General features: G+C 51.0%; 1 protein-coding gene across 2 annotated transcripts in view; it reads left to right on the top strand.

Annotated features, from left to right (window-relative positions):
- LOXL2 (lysyl oxidase like 2) overlaps window positions 1–22,871 on the top strand; it is a 63,197-nt gene that overhangs the window by 39,063 nt on the left and 1,263 nt on the right. For both annotated transcript variants that reach the window (XM_038160378.1, XM_038160379.1), the window contains 8 exons: window positions 4,940–5,123; window positions 9,361–9,512; window positions 10,560–10,727; window positions 12,610–12,775; window positions 13,903–14,146; window positions 18,382–18,497; window positions 19,680–19,816; window positions 20,915–21,026. In XM_038160378.1, the coding sequence (XP_038016306.1) occupies window positions 4,940–5,123; window positions 9,361–9,512; window positions 10,560–10,727; window positions 12,610–12,775; window positions 13,903–14,146; window positions 18,382–18,497; window positions 19,680–19,816; window positions 20,915–21,026 (1,279 nt within the window). The remainder of the gene's footprint in view (window positions 1–4,939; window positions 5,124–9,360; window positions 9,513–10,559; window positions 10,728–12,609; window positions 12,776–13,902; window positions 14,147–18,381; window positions 18,498–19,679; window positions 19,817–20,914; window positions 21,027–22,871) is intronic.

Raw genomic sequence — 22,871 nt, 5'->3', positions numbered from 1 at the left:
CCTGTCCCTCCAGGCCTTCCTGCCCAGCAGATTCCCAGAGCTCAGGGCTGTTCCTGCAGCATCCGCTGAGAGATGTGAAAACAGAATTATGGGATAGTTTGGGTTGGAAGGGACCTCTAAGTCCATCCCATTCCACCCCTGCCATGGGCAGGGACACCTTCCACTATCCCAGGGTGCTCCAAGCCCTGTCCAGCCTGGCCTGGGACACTTCCAGGGATGGGGCAGCCACAGCTTCTCTGGGAATTCCATCCAGCCCCTCACCACCCTCACAGGGAGGAATTTCTTCCCAATATCCCATCCAGCTGCCAATTAAACAGGAAACCCTGGGGGTGTGGCATTCACCACCAACTCCCACAATGTCCCCGCTGCAATTCCCACCTCCCTGCACCCGTGGCTGAGCTCCCACCCTCCCAAATTCCAGGTTCTTTCCTCCATCTCCTGCCTCCAAAGGGTGGGAGAGCAGCTCCCGGGGCAGCTGGCAAAGCTGGGAGAGAGGAGTGAGGAAATCCCTGGGTCACGTTCCTGTCGGAGCTGCTCGGTCTGAGCCAGCTGAACTCGTGCCCAGCCGTGCTGTTCCACAGGCTCTGGAATTCTGTTGGAATTACCCTGTGGAAATCAGCTGGCATTTCCTCTACCTCCATGTCCTGTGCGAGGAAATGCCCTGGGGGGAGACTGGGAAAACACAGGGAGCTCGGAAAGCTGGGTTTGTTTAGTCTAGCGAGGAGGAGAGTGCTGAGCGGGGCGTACAAATCCCGGGAGATGCAAAAATGTCGGAAAACAAGGCTGGAATTGGTCGTTCCCAGTGTCAGGGGTAGCAGAGGACAGCTTAACGAGCAGCAAACACGGGCTAGGTGGGTGCCAGGGGAAATTTTCCAGCTGCAGCCTTGGGATAGAGGGGGAATTTCGGAGGTCTCTCAGCGGAGAATTTTGTGGATTTGTGAAATCGTGAACATTTGATTTTGTGGCTGTTCCTGGGTGGTTTTAGGGGGGTCTCGGCTCTTCCTAGGTGCCAATAATGGGAATAATTATTGGTGGGAATAATGCAGTCCCTGCCTGGATCCCAGGCTCTTCCCTGCAGCAGAGCTTGCAGGATTTAGGCCCGGGAGGTGAAAGGTTTTGTAAATCATTGTTAATCTCCCGAGCTGCACGCGCTGCCAAGTAATTCCTTAAGCCTTTGTTTAGGCTTTGCATGTCCTTGGTGCGACCCCAGCCTGGAGAAAAAGCTCCAGGCAGCTCCAGGCATGATCCCAGTCGGAAAAGCAAAGGATTTTTGGTGTTCCCAAACCTAAAGCTCTGCTCTCACCACCTCAAGCCAGCTCCCAGGTGCAGCAGGAATTGGCAGCTCCCTGCTTGGTACTGGAGAGAGGAGTGGCTGATTAACAGATAATAACTAAATGCTATAAACCCAGAAATGAGAGGAACTGGGGCTGCCACCCAGCTGGGTATTTCTGACTGAAATGTCAGATTTTTTATTCCCCTTTTCATTTATTTTTTCCTTATTATTGATGATGTATTGTTTATATATTATTATTGGTCAGGACTGAGCACTCAGGCAGGTTTTATAGGGCTCGAGCTCAGCGTTGGTCCTGGATGAAGCCAGGGCTGGAGGTGTGAACAGCAAATAAACCTCTTTAGGGCAGCCAGGGGTGAGAGCTGGGCACTGCTGGGCTCAGGGCCATTCCCAACCCTCCTGCAAGGCTCCCAAGGAACACGAGAAATGGGTTTTTTCCATTTTTTCCAGGATGGAAAAAGGTTCCTAAATCCAAGCACCTGCAGAGACCTGGGATGGGGTTTTTTATTCTCTCCCCACATGTGAGGTGTGAGAAACAACTCCATGCTCACCAAAATCTTCACAGATAAAAATCTCCTTTCATTCAGCACCTTCAGGCATTGGAATTACGTGATTTTTTTTAAGGTGTCTCAAGTGATTCTGTGATAATTTATAGGCCCAGATTTCCATAAATAACCCCTGTAAAGGATGGAAGTGCCACTCCCACTGGTGCCTTTTTCCCAGCCTGGAAAGGAAACTCGGGACAGTTTTAGTAAGGGGGATCTTTATTTGTTATTTATTTATTTAGTATTTTATTTAGTAAGAGGATCTTTATTTGAAGGCCTCCAGGAGCAGTTGTGGAAAGATGTCCCCAAAACTCACCCCCACAAGGATGAGTACATATTTATAGGGGGAACATATTTGTGAACAGTGCATATTGATAGGGTTTAGGAAATTAGCATGATTGATGAAAAGCACTAATTAGGAGGGCAAGTGGTGATGCAATTTCCCCCCTTCTCTGGAGTCTTCCCTTCAGCACTGGCTGTGTTCTACCCATAAAAATGTTCCTCAAAGAGTTGTTCTGAGCCTTGGCTCCCAGGAAAAACCAAGACAGGACTGGGGCCCTGCACCTCCTGGGGCTTGGAGCTCCGGAATTTGTTTTGTCTTTCTGCCTAGGGAAGGGCCATGGAAAAGTAACTACAAATACAATAGGCTACAGAGCTCCAAACACGTGTGTGAGGAATAAAGAGAACATATCAAAGAAAAAAAAGGTCTGAACAATGAGGTTTGCTTTCTTGGTAAAATTTTAAAAGTTTAATAAAAAGACAGTAGGAGGAAGAAATAACGCAAAGGGTTAAAAATGTTGGGTGTTTGGTATTTAGGTAAGAGTATACTGTTATCTTTGGAGATAATTTTTAAGTATTTTTAAAAATTATATAATCTTGTTGTATAGTCATAGAATTTTATGTATATTCACATTTTTCTACAAGCTAATTTACATATTTTAGTAACTATTTTGCATGGCCCCTCCTTGGGTTTGTGTTTTTAGAGCGTGTGTGTTTCTTGGCTGTGATTTTAGTCTGGATTTTTTTATTACTTTTAGTTTGGGCTTTGGTCTATATTTTCTTCAGATGCTGATAGTTGGTATAGCAATAGTAGGGTCTTCATTGAATGTTCACTGGAAGTTATCTTGACTAAACAGTTCACCCATATCAGCTACTACTACTGTTATGCCTAAGTTTTTGTTACTTCACAGAATCCCTGGGTTGGGAGAGACCTCAAAGATCATCGAGCCCAACCCAGCCCCAACAGCTCAACTGAACCCTGGCAGCCAGTGCCAATCCAGGCTTTGTTAAACACAGCCAGGGATGGTGACTGCGCCAGCTCCCGGGCAGAACATTCCAGAACTTGTTGCGTTCTCAATGCACAAGTGTTGTTATCTTATTGCAAGAGTCCCACACCTTCTCGGTGATTTCTCACGGGTAGCTCTTCTCAACACTGCTCCTTCTCCTTCAAAGCCCAGCCAGCAGCTGCCTCTGGGTGCCAGTTCTCCCTTGTCCTACAGGACTGTTCTTCTGTATTGGTCACAGCTGTGAGCCAAGCCTGTTTCTCATCTTGGATAATTGGCCTGGCTGCAACTCTTTGGGGGTAAAACTGCTTTTTACACATTTCTCAGACTCTATTCCCACCACAAGAGCTTTATCACTCTTTCATGAAAAACTTTTTCCTAATACCCAACCTGTATTTCCCTTCACACAGCCCAGGCTGTGTGCTCTGCTTCTGCCAGTGCTGCTGGAGACAGAGCCCAGCCCAGCTGAGCACAGGCACCTTTCAGGAGCTGTAGAGATAACAGCAGGAATAAAAGTAGAGTTATTTTAACGTTATACATAAAGAATTCATCTTAATGTTTGCAAAAAGCCAACAATATAATATGTAAGCCCTGTGAGGAACGACTGAGGGAGCTGGGGGTGCTCAGCCCAGAGAAAGGAGACTCAGGGGTGACTTTATCCCTCTCTACAGCTCCCTAGGTTGTGCTCAGCTGGGGCTGGGCTCCTTCTCCAGGCAGCACTGACAGAACCAGAGGACACAGTCTCAAGCTGCACCGAGGGAAATATACTGTGGGTTCTCTGTTTCCTTTTTCTGCTTTTATTGAGGTTGGGATTGAAGGGATTTGAAATGATAGTTTGTGTTTAGACTCAGGCGTTCATTGTTTTTTACCAATGTTACAGTCTCACAGCAGTGAGTTTTGTAGTCTTTCATTAACAAAATGGTTAACTATCTCTAGGTACAAGGTCTTTTAAAGTTAAATTATCCAATTAAGAAATTACACCTAAATTATTTTAATTTTAACCCAATAATTGACCACTCAAAGTCCGCACTGAGGACTTTTCTGTTCAGTTACCAAATACCCCCCAAACCCCTGAAGAAAAAGGTGAAGAAGGTAAGGAAGAACAACCTGCCTCCACCCCAAAACCTCCATCTTGCTCCAGATTTATTACTATATTCTAAAACCCCAAACTCTCGGTTTTCCACCCTGTGATATCACACACTTCTAACCAACCCCACACCCATAATCTCAGTGTTATTGATCAATTTTGGAAGCCTTCTCCACAGCCTCGGGTCAAATGCAGTGTTCTCTTGTGTGTCTGTGCCTTTCAGCACAGAAAGTTTAAAATCCTCAGCATCCAGGGCTCCAACATCTTAGGTTGGATGTTAGGAAAAAGTTCGTTACAGAAAGAGTGATAAAGTTCTGGAATGGCTGCCCGGGAGCTGGTGCAGTCACCATCCCTGGGTGTGTTTAACCAAGCCTGGATTGGCACTGGCTGCCAGGGTTCAGTTGAGCTGTTGGGGCTGGGTTGGGCTCGATGATATTGAAGGTCTCTTCCAACACAGGGATTGTGTGATTCTGTGACTCTGTGAATTCTGTGACTCTGTGAATTCTGTGACTCTGTGAATTCTGTGATTCTGTGATTCTGTGAATTCTGTGATTCTGTGATTCTGTGAATTCTGTGACTCTGTGAATTCTGTGAATTCTGTGACTCTGTGAATTCTGTGATTCTGTGATTCCGTGATTCCGTGATTCTGTGATTCTGTGACTCTGTGAATTCTGCATTTATAACAAAGGCAAAACCCAAAGGGCATCACCACTCCTGTGTCTGTCTCCCGCAGCAACCCCTGGTGAGGCTGAAAGGAGGAGCCAACACGGGGGAAGGGCGCGTGGAGGTGCTGAAGAACGGGGAGTGGGGCACGGTGTGCGACGACAACTGGAACCTGGTGTCGGCCAGCGTGGTGTGCCGGGAGCTGGGCTTCGGCAGCGCCAAGGAGGCCATCACGGGAGCCAGGCTGGGCCAAGGTGAGCTCCACCACAGCTCCAGGGAGCCCTGGGCTCGGGAAAACTGATCTGCAAACACCAGACACCTTATTCATCCCCAAACACCAGAAGTTCATGTCCAAAAAGGAGACAGAGGAGTCCTGGAACTTCATTCGAATAAAGGGAGAGGCCATGGGGTCTCTCAAGTTTTTGGAGGATGCAGACTCCCTTTAATCCTAATTTCTCTCTCTCATTTCCCATTGGCTGAGGTACTTGAGAGGTACAGACTTCCCAAATCCCCTAACCCAGACCCTCTTCTAATGTATCCCCCTTTGTCTTTTCCTTCTGTCCATCTGTGGAATTCCTGTGGAATTTATGGTTCCTTCCATTGTTTCTTTCATCTCTCGGTATCCAATTTTATTTATCAGCACACCCACAGCTTGTTTGTAAAGACAAATCCCTCATTCCTTTCACTGGTGCCCTGAATTAAGGAATGTTTCACCCCCAGGAACATCCAGTAATTCAGGCCACGGTGGGTTTTCCTCGGGATGTTCAATTTGAGGACCAGGAATTCCTTCCCTAACCTTAATAAGTCTCTTGGGGCCAGACTGGAATTCTGTGACTTAAAAAGATTCCCTGAAAAAAAAACGTGGGGATGATGAGGTTGACCTTTCGCTCAGGCAGCTGTTCCTGAGCAAAAGGTCAAACTCAGCATCCCAGTAATTAATTCTTAACAACTCCTCATTGTTCCAGTAATTAATTCTTAATTATCTCATCTGCTGCTCTGAAATTCCCTTTGAGTTCTCCAGAACCACACCATGATGTAATGCATTACTAGAAGGTTCCTGGCAAAAAACAAGTCCTGGAGTCAGACTTCAAACGCTCCAATTTAAGAGCAGGACAGTAATTTAGCTCATTATAAATAGAAGGGCATTTGAACACCTCAGAGCCAGGTTTGGGTTTGGATTTCCTGTCTTTGGGAGTTGGTTTAAATCCCAAAAAGTGGTCAAAGGTGAACTGAAACCACCTGGTGATTCCCACACCCCGTTCCCGGGGTGGAAATCCAAAAAAAAAAAAAAAAAAAAAACACCAAATCCTTGTTGCAAGAATAAAGGAATGGGGGGAAATTTGAGAATAAAGGAATGGAGGAAAATTTGAGAATAAAGGAATGGGGGAAAAATGAGAATAAAGGAATGGGGGAAATTCCTTCCGCTTAGAGAAGGGGAGAGAAGGAAAAAACACGTGGGTGTCCTGAGTCTGGGAAGCTTTAAAAGTTGACCAAATCCACTGGATTTGCCAAAAACCCTCTTTGTGGCGGGCTGGAATTTGCTGATGTGTTTAAGGGGATGTAGGAAACAGCTTCATCATCCTGGGGCTGCCACGTGAGGGAGGAGAACGTGGAACGCGCTGTTCCTGCCGGGTCCCACGGCCTGGAACCTCCCTCAGCCTTCCCACATGCTTCCCTTTCCATTTTTTTTTTCTTTCCCTTCTGCTCATCCATCAGTGCTCCCTGTCAGGAGTGTCCCTTGGATGGGTGATGTCCCTCCAGCAGCCAGAGGGTCACGTTTTGGTTGGAAAAGGAGTTTTTTCTGGCCCTGGATGCACAGGGAGCTCTCCAAGCTCTCCACGCTGTGTCCCTGTTTACACTTCATTCTGTTCCAGCTGCATCCCAGGGAATTTGGGTTTTCTGAGGGTGCTTTGAAGGAGCAGCCTCACCGTGGGTGTGGGAGGTTGGATTTCACAGGCTAAATCAGCTCCCAGTGGCTGAACTGGGACTCCCAGTTCACAGAGTCACAGAATCCCTGGGTTGGAAGAGACCTCAAAGATCATAGAGACCAACCCAGCCCCAACAGCTCAGCTCAACCCTGGCAGCCAGTGCCACATCAACGTAGCCACGATGTTTATGTGTAGGAATGTGCCCCCTATGGACAGAGTGACAGAACCTTCCTCTGTCCCCCAAAAAGGAAAGAGCCCAGAACTTTCTCCCAGTGATCAGGTAGAAAAGTCACTGACAGGACCTTGGGGGCTTCATGTCAAGTTTGGGGACAGCAGCTAATCGGCCATGAGCCAAAAGGTCCCGCCTGGGCCATTGAGTAGAAAAGGACAGAACAAAGAAACCAAATCGCTTTTGTGAGGTGTCTTTACCAGGAGCACAAGTGGCACCTGGATCGGTTTGAGTTTGTTATTTTGCCTTTTATTAAACCTTTTTGTTCCTGACGCTGTCACATCAGCCTCCTGCTCCTTTTATGCCTCCCGATGAAAGCTGAGCTATTCTGGGGTGTAGTGTTAGGGTGCTGAGAGCTCATCAGATCAGCTCGAAACCCCCCGGGCAAAACGCTACATTTATGAAAATCCTTTTGCCAGGATTTTCTTCTCCGGAGAAGCTGAGGGGCCTCAGGAACAAATGAAAACAATGATTATCTGCCAGTGTGGAATGCAACAGGTGCATCCTTGGTTGGTCCATGTGAGGTGCTTCTACTTAATAACCAACCAAGGATGCAACTAGATCAGACTCTCTGGGAGTCCCAAAGCTTTGTTATTCATTCCATTCTATTCCTGCTCGCCTTCAGATGAATCCTTCCTCTCTGTTCTTTTAATACAATTTTAACAATGCATTTTTAATATATTATATATCCTAATATAATAAACCAGCCTTCTGAAACATAGAATCAAGATTTCACATCTCTTCCCTCATCCCAGCTGCCCTAAATGCCACACATCCAGGCTTGTTCTAAACACATCCAGGGATGGTCACTCCGCCACCTCCCCGGGCAGAACATTCCAGAACTTTATCACTCTTTCCATAACAAACTTTTTCCTAACATCCAACCTATATTTCCCTTGGCGCACCTTGAGACTGTGACCTCTGCAGTGCTGCCTGGAGAAAGAGAAAGCTCAGACAGAGTGGGAGAGCAGTGCCTTCCACAGAGCTCGGGGTGTGGGAGGAGGATTGATCCACCTTTCACAGGCCCAGACGAAACAATCCACCCTTATTTCCACAAGAGGAGGGGACACTGAGCCCTGAGCTCATGGACATGTGGATGTCCTGGGAGGGAGAACAGGGAATTAAACTCCAAGGACTAGGTGAAGGCAAATGTTGGATGGACAGGCCTAATCCTGGGGGTTTTCAAGTGCAATGGCATGGGAGGAAATACAATTTTCCTCACAGTTCAACATTTGGCTCCATTTCTGTACCCCCATGTGCCATAATTTCCCCAGAAGAGCAGCCCTGCCCGGGTTCTCTGGCTCAGAGAGGCCCTGCCCTTGTCATTTGTCATCCTTGTCATCTTTGCCATCCTTGTCATCGCACTGGAATGGCTTTGCCAGGCTGGGAATGTTGGCCTGGCTCTCTCCTGCATTCCTGGAGCTTCTCCCTCCAGTTCTGGTCAAGGCTTTCCTCCCCCTCAGCCCTTTGGTGGCTGCAGAATGACTGGGAAGTGCTGCCAGCTCCAGATGGGAACCACAAACGGGATTTTAATGAGAGAGAGGCAAAAGAAAGGGACAAGATTCCCATTCCCAGCAGCCTCCCCCAGTAATGTCCTCCCAGCCTGCCCAGCTGTGGTGTGAGGGGTGGACACAGGGCTGGCCAAGTTGCCCAAACCCCATTAATAAATCGTGGGTGAAATTAAACCCAACACATTCACATCTCTGCCTTGTTGTTCTTTCTAACCAGTTTTGGAAGCAGGAGCTGAGTTTTGCAGGAGGATCATTCCCTTCTATGCTTTTCTGATGGAAATTCCAATTTTCTGCTGCTGCTCATCCTCGGAAGACCCAAATTGTTCCATTTTTCTGCCAGCACCTCGAGCCCGTTCTCTGCAGTTGTTCTCTGCTGCTTCCCTCAGTGCTGGAATCCTCGACCTGCCCCAGATTTCTTTTCCTGGCTCCTCACCCACCCTGTGGATGTTTTATTCACAGCCAACGTGTCGATGTCCCAGTTCTATGTCAGGAATGTCAGGCCTTGACTGGAAGCAGATTCCAGCACAAAGACCCAGCCAAGAGGTCACAGTTTGTGAATCCCTACAGCTCGAGTTTGTAAATTATGAAACAGTGGAAACTTGGTTTTTCCTGGGATTCTTGCATGCTTGAATCACAGAGAATACCGGAAAAGTTTTAACAGTGAAATTATAACAGCAATGTCACAGATTTTTGTTTTACTTTTACAAACAATCAGCAGGTTTTTTCCAAGTTTGGAATGCTGGAGGTCACTGTGGTGTTCACAACCTGCTGGGGTATTCCCGCACCACACAAAAGGACGTTTTTTCCCTATTTTTTTCCCAAGGAATGGGTCCCATCCACCTGAACGAGATCGACTGCACGGGCTTTGAGAAGTCGGTCACGGACTGCAAGTTCAACACCGAGTCCCAGGGCTGCAACCACGAGGAAGATGCTGCTGTGAGGTGCAATGTGCCAGCCATGGGCTTCCAGAACCAGGTGAGGAGCTGAGGGATCCAGGTGTGAGGGAATTTTGGGTGGGAATTTTGGGCAGGAATCATTTCACCCAAGCTGTCAATATTTAATTCAAGTTTTACCTAAAAAAGGAGGGGAAATGAGGAGGAGTGTCCCATTTTATGTGGGTTTTGAGCTCCTCTGGACTCATCTCAGAGTCCTGAAAATGAGGAAGGCCAGGTTGGAAGTGGCTTGGAGCAACCTGGGATGGTGGAAGGTCCCTGCCCATGGCAGGAGGTGGCACTGGGTGATTTTTAACCCAATTTTCAACCTTTTCCAACACAACCATTCCATGATTCTGCGCTAACTGCATGAACTCAGACTCAGATTCCTCTGAGTGCTCCTTCCGGAGGTCTAAAGGAGCAGGGAAGGGGAAGCTTTCCCAGGGAATTCCTGCAGCTGGTCCAAGCCATTGAACTGACGGGCTTGGCTGGACCATCCCCTGCCGAACTGGGAGAGGAGCTGAACTCCCTGAGCTCAAGCCTGGAGGAGACTCCAGTGCTGCTCCATCCCTGGATGGTTGCCCAGTGCCTTCCCCTTGGGGAGCCCCTCCTGATCCCACACAGAGACGGGACACGGTGCTGCACAACCAGAGCGCCCTGCGTCGTTTTCCCTAGGAAAGATTTGGGAACGTGTTCGTCTTTTCCTGACTCCCCACCCACCCTGTGGATGTTTTATTCACAGCCAACGTGTCGATGTCCCAGTTCCATGTCAGGAATGTCAGGCCTTGACTGGAAGCAGATTCCAGCACAACGGCCCAGCCAAGAGGTCACAGTCTGTGAATCCACACAGCTCAATCCCCACAGCTCTCCTTTTTGCCAGTCAGAATTCCCCCTGTGGGAGGGAAATCCCTCACCAGGCTTTCTCCAGCTCCGTGCTAAAGGGGGAGTTTTCTGCTGTGCAGCACCTGGGTCGCTTCCAGCTGGGAACAGCCAATGATTCCAAAATTCTGGGGGAACAAAACCCACTTTCCCAGCTGTTGCCCTTTCCCTTGGAAGTTTGCTGTGGATTTAGGGGTTCTGTGTCCTGCAGCTTCGCCTGAGCGGGGGCCGCAACCCCTACGAGGGCCGCGTGGAGGTGCTGGCCGAGCGCAACGGCAGCCTGCGGTGGGGCACGGTCTGCAGCCACAACTGGGGCACCGTGGAGGCCATGGTGGTGTGCCGGCAGCTGGGGCTGGGCTTTGCCAGCCACGCCTTCCAGGTGAGCCCCTTCCCACCCCTGCCTGGGCTTCTCATCTGGACGGGTGGGTTGGGCGTGCTGGAGGAGGAGGAGGAGGAGGAGGAGGAAGGAGGAGGAAGGGTCTTTCCAAAAGGAGCTTCAAATGTGGAGCTGCAAAGACCTTGAGAGTAAAATCTCATTGTGGAGGTGGGGATTTGGAGTAGACGGAGCTGTGGATGATAAAAAGTGAGGGAACTTCATCAGGAACTGGAATGATGGGACAAGGGGGAATGGCTTCCTACTGCCAGAGAACAGGGATGGATGGAATACTGGGAATAAATTCTGCCCTGGGGCTGTGGTGAGGTCCTGGGATGGAATTCCCAGAGGAGCTGTGGTTGTCCCATCCCTGGAAGTGTCCAAGGCCAGCCTGAAGCAACCTGGAATAGTCGAAGGTGTCCCTGCCCGGGTGGGACTGGATGAGTTTTAAGATTTTTAAGGATTTGGTGGTAAACATTCTGCTTCCCTGAGTTCTCTGTTATTTTGTCACAGCTCAGGTCTCCTGACACTCACCAATCCCAGCCTGGGCTGGTGGCTGCATGCAGGTTCTTGTCCCTCCCTGAAATGCAGAGGTCAGGTTCAAACTGGCCTCAGGTCTCCTGAAAAAACAGGATTTTGCTGCAGCTGCTCCGGTGCAGCCCTGAGCAGCGGGACTGGATGCAGCTCCATGCATTGTTGGTGTTCCCGGCTCCACTCCCGCCCCAAACCCTCCCTGCTTCTGCATGGCCAAGAATGACACCTTAGTTCTGCCCCACCCCTGGGAGTGTCCAAGGCCAGACTGGACAGGGCTCGGAGCAAGCTGGGCTGGTGGAAAGTGTCCCTGCCCATGGGATGAGCAATCCAAACCGTTCCATGACCTCTGCCACCCTGGGCTCATGGACAGATCCCAGCCATTCTCCATGGCCAGGGAGGGATCTGCAGGGGACACTCAGGGCATGGACACCCAGCAGGAAGGAGGCTGGATCTGCCCACGTGCTGCTGGAGCCATTCCCTGCTCCAACTGCTTCCTCCAGCTGATTTCCCCCATCAATCCCCGGAGCTGAGGATCTCCACATCCCTGAGCGTGGCCTTTCCGACCGCCTGGCTCTGTTGACACAGCCCTGAGAGGCCAGTGAGGAAAAGGCATTTTTTCCCTGAGCTGAGGCTGCTGGAATTTGGAACAGAAAAGGCTCTTATGCTGCCCCAGCTCCAGGAGCATAAAGCCCCAGTGTGCAGAACAGGGCAGCCCTGTGTGCTCCCAGCCTTCCCAAACAGCCGGGGGCAACGGGAGCCGGGGGACACCGGGGGTTTCTTTTCCTGGAAGCGGCTCCCAGCTTGGGCACGGACAGATCTCGTAGGATTTTTTTAGATTCTTTCTCCCTCCCCTTCTCCCAGTTTTGGGGTTTGGGAGTTGACGTTGTGTCATTCCCATCAGTTTTGTAAAACTGGGGGATGATGAGAGGAGAGGGAATTTCATCAGGAACTGGAATGATGGGACAAGGGGGAATGGCTTCCCACTGCCAGAGGACAGAGTTAGATGGGATATTGAGAATAAATTCTTCCCTGGAACAGTGGTGAGGTCCTGGGATGAAATCCCCAGAGAAGCTGCCCCTGGATCCCTGGAAGTGCCCAAGACCAGCTTTAAACAACCTGGGATAGTGAGAGGTGTCCCTCTCCATGGCATGGGGTGAGACTGGATGGGATTCGAGGTTTTTAAGGATTTGGTGACAACACTTCAGCTTCCCTGAGTCCCCTGTTCCAGCGTCCTTTGGCAAGATCCTCCTGGATAATGCAGGGTCTTGCACCGATCCAGGTAAATGTTCCCCTAAGAGCCGCTGAACCCCAAGGAATGTGTGAAATGCCTTTTCCTGCCTTTTTTTTTGCCCAGGAAACGTGGTACTGGCACGGGGACGTCAGCGCCGACGACGTGGTGATGAGCGGGGTCAAGTGCTCGGGGACAGAGATGTCCCTGTCCCACTGCCGGCACGACGGGCCCCACGTGTCCTGCCCCAGGGGAGGGGGACGCTTCGGGGCCGGCGTGTCCTGCTCGGAGAGTGAGTGACTCGGGATTTGTCCCACCTGGGCAAGGGGGGTGTGCAGGAGGAATGGGGGGACCTGGATACATCAAAACAACACCAGATTTTAACTCCCAGAGAGGTTCTGGCTGTGGCTGCCCCATCCCTGGAAATGTCCAAGGCCAGCTTGGAGCGAGCTGGGATAGTGGAAGATGTCCCTGCCCATGGTGGGAAGGGATGGGAAGGGATGGGATGGGATGGGATGGGATGGGATGGGATGGGATGGGATGGGATGGGATGGGATGGGATGGGATGGGATGGGATGGGATGGGATTTAAGGTCAACTACTCCCGTATGGTGAATGGTTCCCCCCCAGGCTTTTCCTACTCAAACTCGAGAGCAGGATTAATTTGGATATTCAGGAGAAATTGTTCTTTTCGAGAGTGGTGAGGGAACTTCATCAGGAACTGGAATGATGGGATAAGGGGGAATGGCTTCCTACTGCCAGAGAGCAGGGATGGATGGAATACTGGGAATAAATTCTGCCCTGGGACTGTGGTGAGGTCCTGGGATGGAATTCCCAGAGGAGCTGTGGGTGCCCCATTCCTGGAAGCATCCAAGGCCAGCTTGGAGCACCCTGGGATAGTGGAAGGTGCCCATGGCAGGGAGAGGAATGGGATGGGATTTAAGGTCCATATTCCCCTGTGGTGAATTGTTCCCCACCAGGCTTTCCCTGCTCAAACTCGGAGGAGGATTAGATTGGATATTCAGGAGAAATTCTTCCCTGGGAGGGTGGGGAGGGGCTGGAATGGATTCTCTATAGAAGCTGTGGCTACCCCATCCTTGGAAATGTCCAAGGCCAGGTTGGACAGGGCTTGGAGCAACCCGGGATAGTGGGAGGGGTTGGGGCTGGAAGTGGCCGATCCTTAAACCCCTTCCCAGCTAAACCATTCCATGGCACTCTGATTAGCGCTGAGTGAGTCTGATTAGCATTCCATGTCGGGTCATTCCATGGCCTCTGATTAGCATTCCACGTCGGGTCATTCCATGGGCTCTGATTAGCATCGAGTGTGTCTGAGGAGCCCGGTGGCAGGACCATCCTGCACCTCCAGCAGCCACCTTTGGGGTGATTTTACTTCATTTAAACCACTCATCCCTCACTCCAGCCGCCCCTGACCTGGTGCTGAACGCGGAGCTGGTGGAGCAGACGGCCTACCTGGAGGACAGGCCCATGTTCCTGCTGCAGTGTGCCCTGGAGGAGAACTGCCTGGCCAGCTCAGCCCACAACACCTCGCTGACCTCGGGCTACCGGCGCCTGCTGCGCTTCTCCTCCCAGATCCACAACAACGGCCAGTCCGACTTCCGGCCCAAGAACGGCCGCCACGCCTGGGTGTGGCACGACTGCCACCGGTGGGTGTCACAGCCCAGGGGCTCGCTGCCACCCTCCAGCCCCTCCTGCTGCCCCGGGGAAGTCTTGTCCCAGTTCTGTCCCAGTTTTGTCCCAGTTCTGTCCCGGTTTTGTCCCAGTTCTGTCCCGGTTTTGTCCCAGTTCTGTCCCAGTTTTGTCCCAGTTTGCCCCTCAGTTTGGTGGTTGTAAGCAACGTTCCCTGGATTTCGGGAATTCTTTCTTCATTCCGTTCTTTCTTCATTAGATTCCTCAGCAACTCCGAATTAGGCGCTGTCTGTGCCTCGCTCTGAGCTGAGCTTTGCAGACCGGCCCTGCTGGGTCTCGGTGCAGGGCTCCAGGGCTGGGACAGGCATTCCCAGGTGCCATTTGTGGGGGTTTTGTAGGAATTCAGGCCAGGCCTCCCGTCTGTGCCTGTGGCTGGAGTGGGGGGAATTGTCTGGGTCTAAAAACAGCCCCTGGCACTGGGGAGGAGGGCAAGGAGGGGAATTATTTCTGTCTGAGCTGTGTGGAATGGAAAATGGGGGTTTGGAGGGACATTTTGGGGCACAGGGGAAGGTGTGGCTGAGGTGAATTAGAGATGGAGCAGCTCTGCTGGAAGGAAAGGCTGAGGGAGCTGGGAATGTTCACCTGGAGAAGGGAAAGCTCCAGGGAGAGCTCAGAGCCCCTGCCAGGGCCTGAAGGGGCTCCAGGAGAGCTGGAGAGGGGCTGGGGACAAGGCCTGGAGGGACAGGACCCAGGGAATGGCTCCCGCTGGGAAAGGGGAGATTCGGGTGGGATCTTGGGAAGGAATGAGGGTGGGGAGGGGCTGGGATGGAATTCCCAGAGGAGCTGTGGCTGCCCCTGGATCCCTGGCAGTGCCCAAGGCCAGGCTGGAGCCCCCTGGGACAGTGGAAGGTGTCCTGTACGTGGCAGGGGTGGCACTGGGTGGGATTTAAATCCATTCCAACCCAAACCTCTCCATGATTTTCTCACACCTGGGAGCTGAGTTTGCACAGACAGGACATGGGAACTCTTCACCCCCCCACCAGGTGAGCAGTTTCTCACCTGGAAAAGGAACCAAAAATGCTGGAATTCTGTGGGTTTTATGCATCTCAACCCCACTAAAACTGTCAGCAGCTGGGAGGTGTTTTTGCGCTTATTTTTGACAAAATTCATCCCAGAAATGCATCATTTTTCAAGGAATTAAGACAGTTTTGGGGAAATTGAGGGGGGAAAGGGAGCTGGAGGCCATCCAGGTGCTTTGCTGTGAAATGTGGACTGGTGCAAGGTGGATTTTTCCCCAATTTGAGGTAAAAGGCAGTGAAATAATGCACCGCTCCTGTCCTGCTTAAAAAACTGGGGAAACACCAGAGAGGTAAATTTTAAATCTTAGAGTTCTTTATAATCTTCCCAGAGAGCTGAGATGTGCAGGTAGCACTGAAAAAGGGGGAAGTTGGAGCCATTTTGGACACGGTGGAAGGGAGGTGGGATGGGAAAGGGTGAGCAAGAGGCCAGGAGCCATCTGTGCTCCAAACTGGAGCCAGTTTAGATGGACAGGGATGAACTCAATCCCTCTTCAGTCTTTCCAGTCTGTGAACAGCAGAGTGTAAACAGCCCAGGGAGTGACTCAGGCATAGCTCAGAAGCTGAGTCAGGCTCGAGAAGCTCAAGCTCACATCAAATTCCTTGATTTGAGCCAAATCTGCCTCCATCAACAGCCCGGCCTCAGCCTAAGGGCTTTGCTGCCTGCCCTGGGAGCTCCTGTTTGGATGTGGAAGTAGAATAAAAACGGGAAAGACCCCGAGCAGGGAGTGCAAATTGATTTCATTTTTCATTCTGGCAGATGGCAATTTCTGGATTGGTTTGTTTTGGGGTTTTTTTAGTGAGGGGAAATGCAGGAAAAATTTCCTCCCCTTCCCTCTTTCCTCATGCCCCATCTGTAAGCCCATGAGCAACGGTGGTGATTGGAAGTGTTTCAGCCTTGATTATTTTTACAGCTGGAAAGGAGTGGATTTATGCCTGGTTTTCTTCCTTTTTTCTTTTTTTTTTCCTTTTTTTTTTTTTTTTTAATTCTTAAGCAACTGGCTCGCTCTGAGCTGAGCTGTGCAGCTGGGCCCTGCTGGGTCTCAGTGCAGGGCTCCAGGGCTGGGACAGGCATTCCCAAAGCTGGGATACACACATTCCCAAAGGTAAAATGGGATACACAATCCCAAAGCTGGGATAGGCATTCCCAAAGGTAAAACAGGCATTCCCAAAGCTGGGATACACATTCCCAAAGCTGAGATACACATTCCCAAAGCTAGGACGGACATTCCCAAAGCTGGGATACACATTCCCATAGCTGGGACAGGCATTCCCAAAGGTAAAACGGGCATTCCCAAAGCTGGGACAGGCATTTCCAAAGGTAAAACGGGCATTCCCAAAGCTGGGACAGGCATTCCCAAAGGTAAAACAGGCATTCCCAAAGCTGGGTCAGACATTCCCAAAGCTGGGATAGGCATTCCCAAAGCTAGGATACACACATTCCCAAAGCTGGATAGGCATTCCCAAAGGTAAAACAGGCATTCCCAAAGCTGTGATAGGCATTCCCATAGCTGGGACAGGCATTCCCAAAGCTGGGATACGCATTCCCAAAGCTGGATAGGCATTCCCAAAGCTGGGATAGGCATTCCCAAAGCTGGATAGTCATTCCCAAAGCTGGGATAGGCATTCCCAAAGCTCGGACAGACATTCCCATAGCTGGGACAGGCATTCCCAATGCTGGGATACACATTCCCATAGCTGGGATACACATTCCCAAAGCTGGGACAGGCATTCCTAAAGCTGAGACAGGCATTCCCAAAGCTGGGATACACATTCCCATAGCTGGGATACACATTCCCAAAGCTGGGACAGGCATTCCTAAAGCTGAGACAGGCATTCCCAAAGCTGGGATACACATTCCCAAAGCTGGGACAGGCATTCCCAAAGCTGGGATACACATTCCCAAAGCTGGGACAGGCATTCCCAAAGCTGGGATACACATTCCCAAAGCTGGGACAGGCATTCCCAAAGCTGGGATACACATTCCCAACGCTGGGATACACATTCCCATAGCTGGGACAGGCATTCCCAAAGCTAGGATACACATTCCCAAAGCTGAGATCCACATTCCCATAGCTGGGATACACATTCCCAAAGCTGGGACAGGCATTCCCAAAGCTCGGTGACGCAGAGTGGTTTCAGGTCCCACTCCAGTTGTCTCCCTGTTCCCTCGTGCCCGGGATTTGCTCCCGATTCCAAGGCCGGGCTCAAATCCCAGGTGTTGCTCAGCAGCACCCGCACTGCTGCTCCCGGCCCTGACCACGCGGGGTCCAGCTGGGCTAAAGCTCAGCTCAGCTCTGCTGAGCCAGCAGTGGGGCTTAAAAAACCCAATGTCCCCTGAGCCCAATGTCACCCAAACCCTGCTGGGCTCTGCCTTTGCTAATCTGGGATCTGAACATGGACTCTGGGCTCTCTCCTGACTTTCCTGAGCCCAGCAGTGCTGGAATGTTCCCCGGGCTGGGCTGACACAACCTCGGTTTAAAACCAAAAGTGCATCCCGGGTGAAAATCCAGCTCTGAGCAGGGTGAAAGAAGCTGCTCCAGCTGTCGTTTTTTGCTGATAAATTCTCATTCTGCTGCTGAAAACGTTAATCAGTGAAAGCAGCCAGGTCTGGGCACAGCCAGCTCCGTGGGGAATGTTCCTGGGAAATGATGGGGCTGCTCCAAGGGATGATTTTTTGGGTGGATTTCTTGCCCTTCCTGCCACTATAAAACATTGTGATCCCACAAAAGTTGGAGCAAGGGACTTCATAAATGTCCCAGGCCAGGTTGGACAGGGCTTGGAGCAACCTGGGATAGGGGGAAGCATCTCTGCCATGGACAGGGATGGAAGAAAACGATCCTTGAATCCCTCCCCACCCAACCAGTCTGGGATTCCATGTAAATAAATCCCAGGAGGCAGCAGGAGGGGTGAGGGAGCCACAGGATCATCCCCAGGGAATATTTCCTGGGAATTTTCCTCCCCACCCAACCAGTCTGGGATTCCATGTAAATGAATCCCAGGAGGCAGCAGGAGGGGTGAGGGAGCCACACAGGGATCCCCAGGGAATATTTCCTGGCTGGAGCTGTCCCACTCCTGCAGCTCCCCTTGGCCCTTCAGCCCTGGTAATTAAAGGGAAATAAATACAGGGGTAAATTAATGATCCCTCGGGATAATTGTCCTGTCTGTCCCCACAGGCACTACCACAGCATGGAGGTGTTCACCCACTACGACCTCCTGAACCTCAATGGCACCAAGGTGGCCGAGGGACACAAGGCCAGCTTCTGCCTGGAGGACACCGAGTGCGAAGCAGGTCTGTGCCAGGGCCCGCGTCCCGGGAATGTCAGCCTCTTCCTGCAGGAGACGGCTCCCGAGGGCGGAACGCGGCCTGGCAGGAGCCAAGAACCTGTGCTGGATGGATGATGGATGGATGATGGATGGATGGATGGATGGATGGATGGATGGATGGATGGATGGATGGATGGATGATGGATGGATGATGGATGGAAGGATGACGGATGGATGGATGGATGATGGATGGATGGATGGATGGATGGATGGATGGATGGATGGATGGGTGGATGATGGATGATGGATGGATGGATGGATGGATGGATGATGGATGATGGATGGATGATGGATGATGGATGGATGGATGGATGGATGGATGATGGATGCATGGATGGATGATGGATGATGGATGATGGATGGATGGATGGATGGATGGATGGATGGATGGATGGATTGATGGATGGATGATGGATGGAAGGATGACGGATGGATGGATGGATGGATGGATGGATGATGGATGGATGGATGGATGGATGGATGGATGGATGGATGGATGGATGGGTGGATGATGGATGATGGATGGATGGATGGATGGATGGATGATGGATGATGGATGGATGATGGATGATGGATAATGGATGGATGGATGGATGATGGATGCATGGATGGATGATGGATGATGGATGATGGATGGATGGATGGATTGATGGATGGATGATGGATGGATGATGGATGGATGGATGGATGGATGGATGATGGATGGATGATGGATGGATGGATGGATGATGGATGATGGATAATGGATGGATGGATGATGGATGGATGGATGGATGATGGATGGATGATGGATGGATGGATGGATGATGGATGGATGGATGAAATGAATCAATGCAATGGATGGATGCATGGATGGATGGATGATGCATGGATGGGGAGCCCCAGGTCCCCCATTCACCTTTCCACCCTCAGCTCCCTCCATCCTGACTCTGAGCTGCTCCAGAACCCAAACTGAGCATTTTCTGCTCCCTATCCAGTGAACAATTCCAAAAGATACCTCCAGCTGTGAGGGTCGGAAGGTGGCAGCTGGTGAAATCTCCCCTAAAGCACCACCCCTGGAGTTCATCACTGTCCATGGGAACAGCCAGGAATTTTCTGGGGATTCTGCTGAGGGTTTGACACTTTCTGCCTCACTCTCCTCCTTTAGATGTGCAGAAGCAGTACGAGTGCGCCAATTTTGGGGAGCAGGGGATCACAGTTGGCTGCTGGGACGTTTATCGGCACGACATCGACTGCCAGTGGATCGACATCACCGACGTCCCCCCCGGTGATTACCTCTTCCAGGTGGGACAAACACATCTGTGACACCCCCGCCGCTCTTATCTTACCAATCAGATCCAGAATTTACCAAATTTGTCCATTTGACACCTCCAACTTCTGATTGTAAAGGGATTTTATTCCCAGATACCTAAAGGATTATCCACCAGGATAATCAACACACGCTCCCAAGGGAAAAATCAGGCCCATGAGCACAGTTTGGAGATTAAAATCTTAAAAAAAATCCATGTCCAGCTAATCCTGGATAGGCCCAGCCCAGCTGATGTTGACGGTGTTGTCACAGCCCCAAAGCACTGCACCCCTCTCTGGAGCTGGTTGTGAGCAACATTCCTGCATTTTGGGATTCCCAGGCGCTGCTTTTGGGGATGTTGCAGGAATTCGGGCCAGGCCCACGGCAGGGAATTGTCTGGGTCTAAAAACAGCCCCTGGCACTGGGGAGGAGGGAAAGGAGAGGAATTATTTCTGTCTGAGCTGTGTGAAATGGAAAATGAGGGTTTGGAGGGACATTTTGGGGCACGGGGGAAGGTGTGGCTGTGGTGGATTAGAGATGGAGCAGCTCTGCTGGGAGGAAAGGCTGAGGGAGCCGGGAATGTTCACCTGGAGAAGGGAGAGCTCCAGGAGAGCTCAGAGCCCCTGGCAGGGCCTGAAGGGGCTCCAGGAGAGCTGGAGAGGGGCTGGGGACAAGGCATGGAGGGACAGGACCCAGGGAATGGCTCCCACTGGGAAAGGGGAGATTCGGGTGGGATCTTGGGAAGGAATGAGGGTGGGCAGGGGCTGGGATGGAATTCCCAGAGGAGCTGGGGCTGCCCCTGGATCCCTGGCAGTGCCCAAGGTGAGTTTGGAACACCCTGGGACAGTGGGAGGTGTCCCTGCCATGGCAGGGGTGGCACTGGGTGGGATTTCAGGTCCCTTCCCACCCCAAACCATCGCAGGATTCCCTGACTGAGCCTTTATTCCCCGAGCTGCTTTATTCCGCTCATTTCTCTCCCTTTACAAAACAAATCGTATCTTCATTTTTTGCTAAAATAAATGCTGTGAGAAAACAACTGATCCTGCCCAATCCCCCTTTCAACAACCCCACCCCTGTCCCCCCACCCCTCCCAGGTCGTGATCAACCCCAACTACGAGGTGGCAGAGTCGGATTATTCCAACAACGTCATGAAATGCCGGAGCCGCTACGACGGGCAGCGCATCTGGATGTACAACTGCCACATAGGTGAGGGCTGGGAATCCCCAGGCACGCTCCAAGCATTCCTCTCAGACAAGGAATTCCATGTTTCCCCCCCTGTGAAAAGCTCTGGTGCAATCCCAGCGTCCTGGGAAATTCCTTCTTCCCAAAATCCAATTATTGTGCCAAGCTGGGGTCGCGAAGCTTCTCTTGGAAAACAAAGCAGTGGGAAAGAGCCTGCTGTGCCAGGCAGGAATTAAACTGTCCCTGGAATGCCAGGGAAATCTCTGTTTTCTTGGAAAGATTTAAAAGATTTTAAAATTTAAAATATTTTCATTTGGTATTTTTCCTTTTGGTCATGGAAATATCAAAGCCAAGCTAATTTAAATTTGGCTTATTCCATTGTCAAAACCATTGAAAGTGGAATTAACGTGGGGACTTTTCAGGACTGTTTTTACCACAGAAAATGAAATAACACAACTCCCTGCCCAGCTCCAAATAAACCCAGCTTTGAAAAATTCTCTTCTTCAAGGAATGTTTTTCCTGGAAAAAAAAAATCCAGATTTTTCTCATTATTTTGTTGGGATTTCAGCAGAAAATGCTGGTCCTGTGTGTCACATTTCAGACTGTGACCTAGTTCAGGAAAGTGAAGCCTCTTGCAGCTGTTGCACGGGCTCTGCAGCTGAGCTGGGAGGGATTTCTGGTTAAAAATGAAGGTTTTAGCTTTCACTTTGCCCTAATTAGAGAGAAATGAGGGTTTGGTTCTGGTTTAGAGCAGAGCCCTCACACCCTCCCAGGCCTTGCTGGGCCTCACTTTGTTTTTTAAGCACCGAACCAGTGAAATTTGGGTAATTCAGTCTTGCAAATCCACATCCAGCCCTCCTGGGGACCCCTGGCTGTGCCGGTTAGGGCAAGATTTAATTAAAACTTCATTTAATTAACCTCAAACCTTTAAGCCCTTCATTTCCAGGGCGCTGGTTCCATCCAATCCCAGTGTTTCCAAGTGCTTTTCCCTCTCCCAGTGCTCCCAAGGGCTTTTCCCTCTCCTGGTGATTCCAAGGGTTTTTCCCTGCGTATCCGGTGCTCTTCCTTGTGTTCCCAAGGTTTTTTTCCCATGCTCTCCCCATTTTCCAAGGGTTTTTCCCTTTCCTGGTGTTCCCAAGGATTTTCCCCGTGTTCTCCCCATGTTCCAGAGTGTTTTTCCCGTGCTCTCCTGGTGTTTCCAAGGGTTTTTCCCATGCTCTCCCCATGTTCCCAAGTGTTTTTCCCTCTCCTGCTCACCCCCTGCTCTCTTGGTGTTCCCAAGGGTTTTTCCCCGTGTTCTCCCCATGTTCCAAATTTTTCCCGTGCTCTCCCAGTGTTCCTGGGTGTTTTTCCCTGCTCCTCCTGTACTCTCCCACTGTTCCCAAGGGTTTTTCCTGTACTCTCACAGTGTTCCCAAGGGTTTTTCCCGTGCTCTCTTGGTGTTCCCAAGGGTTTTCCCCATGCTCCCCCCATGCTCCCAGGTGTTTCCCTCTCCTGCTGACCCCCTGCCCTCCTGGTGATCCCAAGGGTTTTCCCATGCTCTCCCAGTGTTCCCAAGGGTTTTCCCTGTGCTCTCCCAGTGTTCCCAGGGTTTTTCCTGTGCTCTCACAGTGTTCCCAAGGGTTTTCCCTGTGCTCTCCCAGTGTTCCCAGGGTTTTTCCTGTGCTCCCCCCATGCTCCCGGCGTTTCCCCTCTCCTGCTGACCCCTGCTCTCCCAGTGATCCCAAGGGTTTTCCCCGTGCTCCCTGCGTTTCCCCTCTCCTGCTGTTCCCAAGGGTTTTCCCGTGCTCTCCCAGTGTTCCCAGGGTTCTTCCCATGCTCTCCCCATGCTCCCGGGTGTTTCCCCTCTCCTGCTCCCCCCTGCTCTCC

This window comes from Motacilla alba, chromosome 22, assembly GCF_015832195.1.
Source record: "Motacilla alba alba isolate MOTALB_02 chromosome 22, Motacilla_alba_V1.0_pri, whole genome shotgun sequence".
Classification (NCBI taxonomy): domain Eukaryota; kingdom Metazoa; phylum Chordata; class Aves; order Passeriformes; family Motacillidae; genus Motacilla; species Motacilla alba.
Note: the sequence above shows the minus strand (reverse complement) of the source record. Positions and strands in the feature narration are given on the sequence as shown.